General features: G+C 41.6%; 1 protein-coding gene across 1 annotated transcript; it reads right to left on the bottom strand.

Annotated features, from left to right (window-relative positions):
• Positions 1–921: 921 nt before the first annotated feature.
• angptl4 (angiopoietin-like 4) lies at positions 922–7,184 on the bottom strand. Its single transcript, XM_080861406.1, has 7 exons — positions 6,528–7,184; positions 5,647–5,757; positions 5,442–5,523; positions 2,866–2,979; positions 2,679–2,774; positions 2,214–2,498; positions 922–2,107 (listed from the first exon to the last, which is right to left on the bottom strand). The coding sequence occupies exons 1-7, from the start codon at positions 7,053–7,055 to the stop codon at positions 1,923–1,925; spliced, it is 1,401 nt and encodes a 466-aa protein (XP_080717532.1). The 5' UTR covers positions 7,056–7,184; the 3' UTR covers positions 922–1,922.
• Between the last annotated feature and the right edge of the window lie 6,796 nt (positions 7,185–13,980).

Below are 13,980 nucleotides of genomic sequence, written 5' to 3'. Positions count from 1 at the left end.
CACGACCAAAAAAATAAATAAAAAAATAGAGAGATATTTAAAGGTGTTAGACAAATGCAAATAGGTTTGTGTTGCCACAGTTTCTTAATATGCCCTAAAAGTACATTTCAAGAATAAATTGGTTTTAGTTTTGATTTAGAGAGTTGCAGAAAGAACACTTTAAATGCATGCTAAATGAAAAAAATGGTAAACCTTATTTACCAAGGTTTAAAAAAACAAAAACAAAAACCTGTTCCCATGCCTTACAGTCGCCCGAGCAGACAGTCACCACAACAAGTCACCAAATGCTTTCCATTTGCAGGAAGTGCTGTCCCGTTCTTTTTACATCACCCAAGCTGTGACATCAGGCCGTCGACTTTCACTGGCAACACCGTAGCCCAGAAGAGAAAGGCGAGTTGAGATGAGGGTAAACTCCTTCAGATCAGCTGTCTCAGATGTTGATCTTGACCCGGCTGTCAGTTCTCGGAGGATCACTGTGGATGAAGCACATTAACAGTAAGCCTGACAAGGATGTAGAAGGTGGTGCTCTGGAAATTAAAGCTGACACCTTGGAGCTACTAAGGTTTGCTTCCAGGTATAAGCTGCTGATCGAGAGGTCTGCTACGTGCGGCTGCGGTTTAGTGCAGATGTGTGTTTGCGCGGTTAGCAAACTCAGTGTTGTGTTACAAGTGTAAGAAAAATAAATATCAGTTTAATTACATGAGGTAGCCACAATGTGAAATCAGACTACATGCCTTGCATCACATCTTGGTTATGGATTTACTGCAAAATGCAAGAAGTTTTCTTTCCCACTGTCGCCCTTGGTCATCTGATTCTTGGGGTTTTGCATGTACAGCATCTTGAGGTGACTGTTGAGGTTTGTGGCTGTGTAAATAAAACTGAATTGCATTGAACATAACAGAGATAAAGTGCACACAGATATTGGTTTCAATCAGTTTTATTGGCTCTTTATGGCCCCAAATCTTTCTCTTAAAAAAAACCAGAACATAAATTACAAACAGCATATATAGATAGATAGATATATACATTTATCAGGTGATTTTTTTTACAACATTTAAATAAGGAAAAAAAACATCTACAGTAGCTCTCAAGTCTTAAGGACACAGATAATATCACTGGACAACAGTAACAGTTATAGTTATGAAAACAGTCCTTCAAATACTACTTACAAAAACTCGTCTTAAAAGTAGTCAATATGACTTATTATCAACAACATCTCCACAGGAAAATCAGAACAACTCAGTTAAGAATAGTTTTCGACTGATTCAAATTTGCAGGCAGAACGTGCAGTATGTGGTACAAAAGGCTGGAACAGTGTTTCTGCATCTAGTTTACAGTGAAGTACAACTTTACACAATGCTTCTGTCGTCATGTTCACGTAGAAAATGACTGTTTTAATTAAGTCTCCATTTGGTCTGCCCCATTGGGTTTAAAAGGCTTGCTTGATGCATGCTGCATGGTTTTTTTCTTTCCTTTTTATTAAAAATCTGACAGTCCTTGCTACATTCAAACTTATCAACAGACCGCATACACAGCTGACACCTCACATGTGATGAGGAGTCTGGACTTGTTGGAAAAGCTTCTTTGCTTACAGCTCACTGGACAGGCTGGGACACGCTGTGATGGGACGTCCTGTTGACTGGGAGCACCAGCTTCAAACCAGCAGAAAGAAACTGCGCAATGCTACGACATATTAATTTTTTTTTTAAATTCCATTGCACGTTTTAGCTTTGTCTCTTCTGTGGCCATCAATGCCGGGAAGGAATCTGCTCATCTTCTCTGGAGAACAGTCCTGATTTTGAGGGCTGTAGCTCTCAGATTAAGTCCCTAAAGGGAGATAACCAAGGAAGTGGCAAGCTCTACCTCATCAACCAATAGTTCTGCTTCTTACAACCCTTCTTGTTTTTGCCTCGTCTGGTTTTTTATGATTTGCTCTCGATTGCAGCGGGAGCAATCATCATCATACTGGATTTCAAAGGGTAGTAACGGCCTCTCCAAGTCTTCCAGAAGATGCCTTGCTTTCTCTGGTGCCGCTGCTTGGGAGGAGGACTCTGGAAATATCTGCCATTCAAGTTGGAGCGCCCACAGTTACTGAACCACCAACCACCTAGAAAAAACAGGACGATATTAGGTTAGTTGATGCGTTTTTACTGGACTCTATGTGAGCCACATCACGAGTTAATATCTGAAGGATGTTCATCATTGTATCTTACCAGAGAGGTGCTTGGCACAGTTGGTGTCACTTTTCTGGTCATTGTCCTGGTCATGGGTGGAAAAAGGCAGACCAGAGGCGGTGTCAGTGGCCAGGGAGCTCTCGAGGTCACTGAAAGTGCCACCCTTCTGAATCTGGAGGGAATATTTGGTTTCCTGTCCGCCCAGTTGGAACGGGAGACGGACGGTTGCAAGGTCATCCACCCAGTCAGAGAGCTTGATGTTGAGGATGTAGCTGCCATCTTTGGCAATAGAGTAAATCTTCTCTAAACCTAACCAGAACTCTCCTGGAGAGGAAGGAAAGAAGAGGAGTTTGAGCTCTGTTTGCATGTGGTCCATTTCAGGTTTAAGTGCTAAAATGTTTTTGGAGGGTATTTCTGTCCACTGATGCAACGTTACTAAAAGGCAGATAACCTGTCTGAACACTGTACCAATCAGCCAGTGAAATAAAATTCAAAAGCATTTACCATTCAGGCTGCCGAAGCCTTTCTCGTAGGCATCCCACAGCTGGTCAAAGTCCACTGAACCATCTTGGCGCCTCTGAATCACTGTCCATCCGCCGTCTGGATAGAAAAACAGAGAAAGAATGATCAGAACATATTCCATCTGATGAAACAGCAGGTTCAAAATCTAAAGGAGTTTTGCTCCACGTACCAGCTGTCATCTCACAGAAGACTTCAAAGGGCTCTGAGTTTGCTGGCTGGATGGTGTACACCCCACTGGTGGTCTCTCCTCTCATGAACAGCTCGTGACAGTCCGATGCCGTCTCTGGAAAAAGAACAAAGAAGAAGGAAAAAAAGTTAAAACTTGGACTGTATCACGGATGCCTTTTTCCCTGGATGTGCTTTAGACATGCTGCCTTTTTAGTCCAACCGCTGTGTTCAGATTTCGCCCCAGCTCCCTCAAATGTTTTTATTTTGGTTATCCTACCCAGCTTTCAGAAATAGGTCATTCACAGTTAGTGAATCTTTCAGTAATGGGCTGCTGCACACTTCGAGTAGAGTGTTTTCAAATAAGACTATATCTCCAGGGGAAAGAAAAATAAAAGCTTATCACTATGTCTGGAGATATGAGTGTGTTCCTGATAAAAACAAAAAACAAAAACTTTGACCTAGCTTTAGCAGGACTGTTGTAAACATGACCTTTCTCCCAGTTCCCAGGCAGCCTGCCCTCTTTAAGTGCTGGGCTGTGCAACCTATAGAGTTACATACTCCTATCCTTTACATTCCTCTACAAACCCCCCGCCCTCTCGCTCGTGCATCCGACCCCCTTCCTCCCCCTTGGCTTGTCACACCTCCCTCACGTGCACAGCAGCCGCTTGGTGACGAAGATGTGCATGGCTGCTGCATGCATGGGGAATGATCACAGCGTGGTGTAGGGATGAGGGGGGCTGTTATTGTATGCAGAGCAGGGGTCTCCAGAGCTGGCACGTGCTTTAATAAGGGATGAGGCTAATTGCACCCCTGGCATAATCCTTTTTTAGTAAGGATGACATCATGTAGTGCAGTTTAATATCCTGCCAAAGCCTCGTCACAATTTACTGTGCATATATATAGATTTAAATTTGGTTGTTCTAGTTGTTTCAGTGAAAGCTCATCAGCTGATCACACAGTAGCAAAATCTGTTTGTGTGAGGTGACCTTTTCTTCTTTAGAGAAATGAACTCTTGTTGTGGTGACTGTCTGCTCAGGGGTCAAGGGTTCTCCTGAACTTTAGCACATTTCTAATTCATTATAATTGGAAATAAGGAGGAGATGGGGTGGCTGGGAGGTGCACAGGGATGGGGGAGGAGAGGACGACCAAAGGGAAAGGAGGCTCAGGAGGAGGAATGCCTGTTTGATTGTTGTAGGGCAAAGGTTGCTCATTCTTCAGGGATGTAAAAATGTTTGTTTAACAGAAAAAGGTGGGACATCTTGGAAATGGGGAGGAGGTGAGTGTCTTCAAAACAACATACGATATCTGTACAAAGTTCAGAGATAAATTTAGCTTGCCTTTCCCCTTTGTTTTCCTTTATTATTATTATTATTTTTATTTTAGTTAAGACCCAAGGTGAGAAATCTGAACAAGAGTCCAAGAAAACCTTGTTGCCCTTTCCCTCCTCCACAGCGCAGAAATGATCTGCGCGTAATCCTGGCATGCTGTCTGACCCTGACTGAATTCTCCCAGAGACCAGCAAACTTTCCCCCAGTTGAAACCTTTCCAGAATAACTCTCCCCCATCCCTGAATCCTGCAGATGTCAGAGCTTTATGGTGTAATTGTGATTTCAATGACCGAACTCTAATGTTACCTCAGCCACATTCACCTTTCACCTAGTTCACACACATGGCTATTACAACCCGAGAATTCAGTTTGAATATATCATTTTCCATTTGTATTCATTCATAATTACTGCAATTATTCCATATGTGCAGATTTCAGCGTTATTTAAAACTAAAAAGGAATAAAATGAGATCTATATCTAATCTGATAGAAAGCTCAGAGTTTCTTATCGCTTCCCCATTTGTTCAGCATCCAGTCCAGTCTGGATGAAACCAGTCATTCATGCTGGTTCAGTCACAGCAGCTGTTTGGCGTGCCTGCAGTCTGAGAGCCTTTCATAATTACTGTAAACCACAGTATCAGAGGTGCTGACTAAACACCTTACTAATTTCCCGTACAACTCCTGCAGCGATATTCCAGCAACTTCCTGTTGCTATTGTGATTAAAATCCCTCAAATGTACGATAGACTCAGCTTACAATTAAACAAACAAACAAACAAAAAACCCCAAATCTATACTTTATATTTTAAATATGTTGTACACGTGACTGTGTTAACCCTCTCCGGCTCAATTTAAGTTTTTTGTTGCTAATGCACAACCAAGTCCTGCAGTGCTACTTCTGAGTAAAAGAAACTCATAAAATATGTATGTGGGGTGATCAGGTTGTTAGTTCTTAACTGTTGCAAATCTGCAACGTCTGCCTGGAGAGGGTTAATGCTATATCGTATTTAACGAGTAATACTAATATTTCAGTCGCTCTCAGGGATTGCACCTGTTGGTATTTTTGGCGTCACGCTGAGCTGATAAGCTTGTCCCGAATTAATTAGTTTCCTTGATTTTAATTGCTAGTGATTTAAGCTTCTTTGTGGCCTTACTAGACAGATGGTCTGTCACATTTGGCGTCAGATTTTGTAGAGTCGACTTAAGACAGTGTCAAGGGGGGGATTTTGGACGCTTTTTGGCTTTACTTACCGGCCGGCGAGTCGCGCTGCTCCGCGACACCACCCTCGGATTTGCTGCTCCGCTGGGAGGCTTTCTGTCTTGACTGCTGGATCTGAAAAAGGTTGCAAATCAGTGATGAGACAAAAAAAATGACAAAATAATAATAATAATAACGATAAAGATGTTTAAAGAATTTTTTGTGCAAGCAGTGTGCGTAAATGTGGCGCCTGCTTACTTCACTCTGCAGGGTCCTGATGCGCACGTTCTGTTTGTCAAGCTTATCCTGCTGAAGTCTGATGCGCTCCATCAGATCATCAATTCGTCTGTTCTGGGCCTCCAGCATGAGCTGACAGAAAAATATGACACAGGTGCAACAATATTAATTATTATATCATTTTTATTCGACGACGTGTTTGTGCGTAAAATAAATCCATCGCTCAAAGGAGGTCCTCCAGTTAACACCGCAAATAGGGTACCCGTAAGTTTCAAACTGTTGCTTGAAACTTGTTATTTTATCCTACAATGACAAGCCAATAGTGTGTAGGTGTAGTTATGTAACCCATTCGCCGCTCGGGATTTTCCAGCTCACCATACAAAGCTCTCCGACTCACACAATGCTTTGTAAACGAAGCTTTGCTAAGAAAGCAAAACTTTCATGAGCCCCTTCAGTGTCTGTGCTGCAAAATGCAACGGAACGGAAAATTCTTGCATCTGATGCTGGCAGAGCCTTTTTATCCGGCAGCTCTGTCTGCACGTACTGCACGTTTATCCGCGCCTGCAGTAGTAACCTTCCACTCCGGCTTACCACCACCCGCTGCTTACGCTCTGTTTAATTTTATTTAGGACCACTGAGTGTTCAGACAACCCCCACCCCACACACACACAGACACACACACCTTGTAATCCTTGGATGCTGTAAATCCACTGACTTGATAACCAGTGCAAAATCCCTTTGTACTTTGAGGGGCCTACATGGAAGTATCTTAACTCTAAGAAAAATGGTTTGCACACAGTGGAAAAGCTTCATTTCAGATAATTTCCCTCCCAGACTAACTTTCATTCAACTTATCCAACATAGTTCTAATGATCATCATTAACCTACACACATAATCTTACCTGGATGTTGTGAGCATCACTGCTGTTCTTGGCACCAGCATTCATGTCAGACATCCCTCCATTTCCCTGCAACATGCCGTCCACCTTCTCCTCCAGGCGGCTGAGTCTTTCACTCATTGTCCTTCTCTCCTGCTGCATCTCCTCTGCCTTATCCCTCAGCTCGGCTGTGACATTCAGCACCTGCCCCTCTCTGTCTTCCAGTCCCTGGGCCCGAGCTTTCAAAAGCTCCCCCTCTGCTTGTAGCCTCTGGCTTTCCTTCCCCAGTTCGCTCAGAGTGCGATTGAAGACTTTCAGTTTGCTTGACAGGTCCCTCATCTGGATTTTAGTTTTGTCCACATGCTCCTTCAGCCCCTGGCCCAGTTGCAGGAGGCCGTGGGCAAGGACGTTAACATCATCCCATGCTGCATACTGGACACGCTTCTCCTTGGTAGCACCACCAGAGCTTGAGGCTCTTTTCCTCTCCACTGGGAAACTTGTGGCCATGAGCACCACCAGGCAGAGAGTCAGAGTTGCCAGTGTTGTCTTCATTTCTGCCGTTTTACTAAACTTCTGAAATACGTCTGTAAACTGTGCACAGAATTGTGCAGTGTCCTGCCTTCTCTTCTCGAATTGGATCTGATAGTTCAGGTTCCTGGATAAACAAGCTCAGTGCTGCTATTATATAGTTTCTCAGCCGTCAAGTCAAAGCTGTGAGCCGCCTGCTATTGGCCAGCTGAGGAGAAGGAGGCGTGCAGTCACTCTCAGGTTTCTGTCCCTCCTCCACCTCTCTGTTAACTCTTCCTGTCAGAGGCTGACGCCAGAAATGATAAAGTGGTGTTCATCTCTGTGCGCTGGGAGACAGGACAGTTGTGTACCCTTCTATGATTTGTAATAGTAGTATAGTCTGATCATTATGATTGTAATATGATTATGAGTACATGAACAGTTGACAATGATATCAGAAGCCAGATAAAAGGTTATATTCTTTGATGAACAATGTGGTTCTGTGTTTGGTGAGTTTGTGCTGGATAAAGATGAAGCACAGACCTTTACTGAGCTTCTTCATTGTGTCCTTAGTTCATGCTGACAGTGAAATAGCTGAACTTCTTTTATTCATCATTTAAAATCAAGCCAGCATTCAATTTTCTGTGTTCTTCTGTACTCGCTTGTATTATTTAGTTCATGTGCCTCATGCTGTTTTTATTTTAGCAGATAGCAAGCTGTGAAAATGTCAGAGTCAAAATGTTACAGCTGTGATTCAAATTAAAAATACGAGAGAAGGTGCACGATGACCACAAATCTATCCATACCTGAATTCTAAATTAATCTCTCTTCACAGTAAACTTTGAAATATTTAAAATTCATACCACTGAAATGAAACCCATTAATCTGAAACGAGCGTCTTTAGCTGAATATTTTTATTCATTAATGGATTTATTGTTGAGCAACTTACATTTTTTATTAAATGTCAGAAAACAGTGAAACCGCACGTTTGTCCACTGAAATCTTAAATTATCTTTTGTGTTAAACACTAAAAAAAACCTCACAATCACCCAGTTTCCAAAAATATAAATAATCTTCAATTATTCATCTTGGAGACTTTGGGACAAAGAAATTAAAATGAAAAAAATTGCTTTAAAAATACCAAGAATGGGTAAAGATAAAATTAAATAGCTATTGAATTTCTCCTCTGACATCCTATTGGGAAAAAGTCAGTCCAGAGAAATGGCTATTTAGTCTTTATCTGGATTTTTCTTTATCATAACTCCTTGGATAATACAAGGAATGTGTGTCATCGGAAGAGGAACATTCGTATTATTTGGCCTGAGGTTCTCCATAGTAAAGATCTGCTGCTGCTCAGAAGCCTTGAGCACTGTGAGAATTAGGGGAAAGTTCACACGGCACAGAGACTGTCAATATTACGGGTTCTAGGTTTTTTTTTTTTTTAAACAACCTCTATTGGCAACCCTACGTGATCTGGGGGGAGACCACAAATGAAGGTCCTGGTTAACCCTCTCCTGTCTGCAGACCAGACTAAGTAGGTGAAAGGTGACTCAGAGACTGCTGACAGTGCTGGGATGGGGAAACTCAGCACCCTCATTCATGGACTGGAATGCAACAAACATTCATTATTTTCTCCCCAAAGCCTCAGCAGGGTAGGGGTTTCCACTGAAAGCCCTCAGTGCTCCGGTTAAAAATAGGCTTTTCTTGTTCAGTTTTATGCCCTTCATGTAATAGGAGCGCTGAGGTCAACCCACACACATTTACCTTTGTTTCTCAAACTGACGCACTGCAGGGATGATTCATATCCTCTCAGTTACAGTAGAGCAGGATTATCACTGAACGTAAACATCTTCTGTATATTTACTGAATTTATCTTTTTTTTACAGTTTAATGAAAGGCCAAGTGGTTGTAGAGCAGGGACAAGCAGGATTACTGCATAACAAAAAACAGACTCGATTCATCCAACAATTCCTGTAATGAACCCGATGACTGTCTGGTTTACGTGTGTCATGATGGTACACGCTGATTACCCACCAGCCTTTACGCAGTCCTTCAGGACAATACAGAACTTGGGAGGGATGTGAGCTACAGTAAGGATTACTTTTTACCTGTAAAGATTGCTAAATATTCCATCTGTCATGTGTGGAAAAAAACAAGCTGTTTGAATGTGTCTGTTGAAGGAGACCTTGACATGCAGCACACTGGACCGTTTCAGACTGTCTAGAAGAAATGTTGTCTTTCAGATATTTAGATTTCATCAGGGGTAGAAGTAGTCAGATGCTTTACTCAAGTACACACAAGTATTTTCACAAACTGTGCTCATTACCCACAGCAAAGCCGTCTCTTCTGTTCTATATCATTTAATTATGTGATTTATAGCATGCTGCAGGTACACTATTAACATTAAGCTGCATTTTAATGTTTACATCTATTGACATGCTGCTGGAAACTTTAATCAGTGCCAGTGTTATTATATTTTACAAGATCATATGTGTAGAGTTTTAATGTATACGACAAATGGTAACTGCGATCCAAAAAGTGTAAAGTAAAAAGTACACGATCTATCAAAATGTAATGGACTTACGACACAAAGTAGCTACTGGAATTACTCAAAGTATGTACAAGTACCCCAGAGCTTAGTATTCGAGTAAAAACAAGAATAAAATCAGCTCAAACATGAAGATCTGAGGAGCAGACAGTTTATATATTTACCCCAGAACAGACTAAACCCATTGATTACAAAAACTGTTGTTATCATTTTTTAAAAATTTGTTTAATGCCATGGATGTTAAACAGTGTGGGAATCAGTCTCCCCCGTTTCCTCCGAGCGAGTGTGTGTCCCTGCTCATCACCGCATCCACACCTCACTGCCACAGCTGCTTATTCAATTTCCCAAAATGGCCGCTCCCATCTCTGGCCGGCATGCTGACCTTTTACCCAGATTCCAAACACAGAACATCTGTAAATCCTAGTGCAGCCCCCCCTTCACCCCCACAGACATGGTTGTGCACGAGGGAATGGAAAATGGGAAGAATGAAAGAAGAAAAAAGAAAAGAAAAGCAGGTGCTGGAGGCAGTAAACCGATTCTCATGGGCTGGCTGTTTCACGAGGTTTTTGGGTGATTTACATCACAGTTTTTTCCACTTGTCTTTGCTGGAAATTCACATCCAAAAAGATTTAAATGAATAAAACAAAAATAAAAATGAAAAACTGAAGAAAAACCCAGAGGAAAGAAAACAATTGAAGCTTCTTCTTTCATGTCCCAGTTTGAAGAGATGATAAATATATGATCACACAAGGCAGGCTCAAACACATCCATCACACACATCATGAGATATTCATGAGGAGCAGGAAAGCAGTGACCTTTCGAGCCGACTGCACAGCCGGCGAATGGAGCTCATGACTGCTCTGTGATTGCCTCAGTGAAGATGGATTAAGGATGCAACTCTAGACGAATAGGCCTGCGTACAACAGGACTGGTCATCGATAAAAGGCTGGTTTTATTTATTTATTTATTTTTAATAATAGGGGTGACATCAGAATTATATATATAGCTTTTACTTAAACTCAATTTTAACTATTGAATATAGCACCAAATCACAACAACAGTTGCCTCAAGCCACTTTATATTATAAGGCAAAGACCCTACAATAATACAGTTTTACTCCTGGTGTATTAGTTTTTTTTATTTAAAGGAACGGTAACATGAAAGGTGGCCCTCATAGTCATGGAACATGAACTATAAGAGATCCATAGTGGATTGCAGCCACAGCTAATTAAACATTTATTCAAATTTACAGTTATAAATCAGACCGGTGTGTCTGACACTACAGCAAAAAGTGGACATTTTAAAAATATACATCTTTGAAGACATTTATTTAAGCAGAGATATACTCAGGCACCATCCAGATGTAGAGGGGAACTAGCTAGAACCAGTTTTCCAGCTCCTGTCCTCCAAATAAATGCCAAAGAAAATGCACTTCTGCCTCCCAGTGGCCAGAAGCGAGAGCATACCCTGCCTACTTGCTCAACTTTGACTTGTACTCATCTGTCTACAAGGAGGGGTGATGGCGGTGGTGGGTCTTCAGTGCCTGCTCTACTGCTTTCGCCTTAAGCACTGCATACTGAATGCGACGCAGCATCGAGCGAATCAAAACCTGCCAGTTTCTTTTAAGCCTCCAGCTGTCCTGAAACACGAGGTGTGACTTGTTTCACCTCCAGCTGGGTTCATTGGGTACATAGAAGAAGCGGATACAGGGGGATAATAGAAATAAACAGTTCAATACATGGACCTGTTTACATATTGCATGTTCCAAGAGAATCCTTCAGTGTCCACACACTAAATGCCAGATTTTATGCCTGTTTGTGAACTTTAACAACCTGCTTAACCGAACTGTGATTTCTCAGTTCTTTAGTAAAATCATGGAGCCATTTTTCTGTTTGAGTTCAAAACATTTGGGACAAAAAACAAGTTATGTAAGGTAACAGAATGAATAATTACTATTGCTCTTTTTGTGCAGCTGACAAAACACACAGTCTACTGCGTGTCTATATAATTATTCGTTCTTGCAGAGCACACAGACAAACACCTTTTACAAGTCACCTCACCTCAGGCGCACATGCACAGACATGCTGCAGGATACAAAAGAACATGGTGCTTCTGCTCGACTGACAGCTTTGGATATTTTAACTTCTCCGATTGGACATATAAGGAACACATGCAGACAGATGCTGGATGCTTTTCCCTCAGTGTTTTTATTTTTATTTTTTTATTGCTTATGGACTAAATGAGTAACCCAGATGCAGGAAGCAGAAAAGTACAGAATGTAGCCCACACATTTTCCATTTTGGAAAATTTAGATATGTATAGACTGTGGCTGAGAACAGCAGCTGTCTTCCCATCATACAATTTTTTTTCTTTTGATGGTGCCGGAGATCCACAGTGTTTTACACACTTTTGGGGTTAAACCAAGTACACTGAGCAAACTAATGCTATCTATTTAAGACTTTGAATAGTAATAGAGTCGTCCTCAGGCTAAATTCTGTTAGACTATGCAGAGAAATGTAATATCAGGACAGTTGGGTGACAGATTGCACCAAGAATTTGAGTCAATTCTGCAGCGTGATGTGTTTTTTTCCTCCCTTCTGGCCACAAAATCCAGAGTTACACAACAGCTATAAAAGCACAGCACCAAGATGAACTGCTGGGATGGTTACTAATGAAAGCAACCAGAGAAGCCATTGAGAGAACAGCCCAAAAGCTGCTTTTTCACATCTGTGCAACGCTAACTGGTCCCAGCAATTCAATTCAATTCAATTCAATTCAATTCAATTTATATAGCACCAAATCACAACAATAGTCACCTCAAGGTATTTATATTGTAAGGTAAAGACGCTACAATAATACAGAAACCACAATAATAAGACGACCCACTATGAGCGAGCACTTGGTGACAGTGGGAAGGAAGAACTTTCTTTTCTGGAAGAAAGCCCTGGTATGCCACGTCTTGGAATGATACTGCCTAAGTTAAGCATATATATGTAAATAGAATTCGTCCTAGCGTTGAACCCTGTGGTACTTCATAATTAACCTTTACTTAGGAATGACTGCCACTTATTTTCTTTCTTTAAAAAAAAGAAGACAAAATTCTCAATATTGAAAATAACTAGTGTACTTCCAAAAATGTAAATCTAACGCCCGCCTAGCTCTGCACAAATAGACAACCAAAAAATATTCTCCTCACAGCAACTCTAAACATTTACAGGGATCATGGTGTATCTTTTTTAATCAGAACAAAAGTGTTTAAATAAGGAAGACCTGCCCCATGTTTGAGGTCAGGTAACAGTCTCTGAGGCTGTAACTCTCTCATTTATTAAAGCACAGATTTTATGTGGAGTGAGATCAAAAACCTAATCAGTTCATTTCTATATATTCCTTTAACAGTGTGTACATACCAAGGAATATACAAGATGCTCTGAAAATATAAGCCACGGGAGAACAAAAAGAGTTTACGTGAATTCCTAACTAAATGCTGCAGCTGGAAATAAATAGAAACACATATCTATATTGGCTTGGGATTGTGCAGAAATGAGGCTGCGGGCTTTGAATGATCTCTCCAGAACCCGTCTTTTACATTTTATGGACTTAAACCGCAAATCTCTCTGGCTGTTTAGTCTCCTTGGGGTTTCAGAGGATGCAGCTTTGTTCCTTGTTTGTCCCCAAAATGAGCCCCTTGGTGTGTACCCCAGTTACCGAGCCTGATTCCCATGAACTAATCGGCCTCTTATGAAACATTCACGCACGCACACTGAGTTCACCACGGCGTAAGAAGCACTTTGGGTCACAGGGTGTAGGTCGCTAATCACAATGATACTAATTCACTTCTCAATTAATTCTAATCAACAGGAGTGGAGGTGGAAGAGACTCTTGAACTGAAGTGGGATCTGACTGTGAATGAGGCTTTTTGTGGGATAGCTGAGGGTACTGGCAGACAACCTCCCCAGCGTTAAGCAGCTGGTGGTTTGCAGAAGAAAGAGAAGGAAAGTAGGCTTGTGTTACAGAGTGTTATTGCTAAATAGTGGAGGCTCTGACCCATGAGTGTGTCCGAGCAGATGTGCACTCTTTAGCACTGACATTTCTGCAGGAATCGTGCTCTTATGTCTCTTATTCCTGCTGCGAAAATGACAATACGCTAAATTTGTTTGCAGTGAAACCGCCCACCTCCTGTGAGAAGACAGTGTCTTTCTCAGGAAATGCACCACTTGAACCACTTCAAGATTTATAAGATTCCACATTGAGTGCATGACCTCTGACCATCTGCTGAATCCCCATTAAAACCCAGAGTGACTGCCTTGATCCGCGTTAATCCAAATCCAGAATCCTAATTGGAACTGTGGCACCAGAAAGCAGTTCAGGCCTTGCTTTTTTCCCTGTGTTTTCACAAGTAACGGTGCAAATCAGAGCTATTCT

The sequence above is a fragment of the Rhamphochromis sp. 'chilingali' genome, assembly GCF_963969265.1.
Source record: "Rhamphochromis sp. 'chilingali' genome assembly, chromosome: 16".
Classification (NCBI taxonomy): Eukaryota; Metazoa; Chordata; class Actinopteri; order Cichliformes; family Cichlidae; genus Rhamphochromis; species Rhamphochromis sp. 'chilingali'.
The sequence above is the reverse complement of the archived record's forward strand: the minus strand, read 5'-3'. Positions and strand labels throughout refer to the sequence as shown.

Excerpts from the sequence above, each read along its gene's own strand:
- angptl4 (XM_080861406.1), bottom strand. The coding sequence starts at position 7,055 with ATGAAGACAACACTGGCAACTCTGACTCTCTGCCTGGTGGTGCTCATG. Across the intron at positions 5,758-6,527 it reads GTGATGCTCACAACATCCAG|CTCATGCTGGAGGCCCAGAA; the intron begins GTAAGATTATGT and ends TTTTTCTGTCAG. Across the intron at positions 2,775-2,865 it reads CTTCTGTGAGATGACAGCTG|ACGGCGGATGGACAGTGATT; the intron begins GTACGTGGAGCA and ends TTTTCTATCCAG.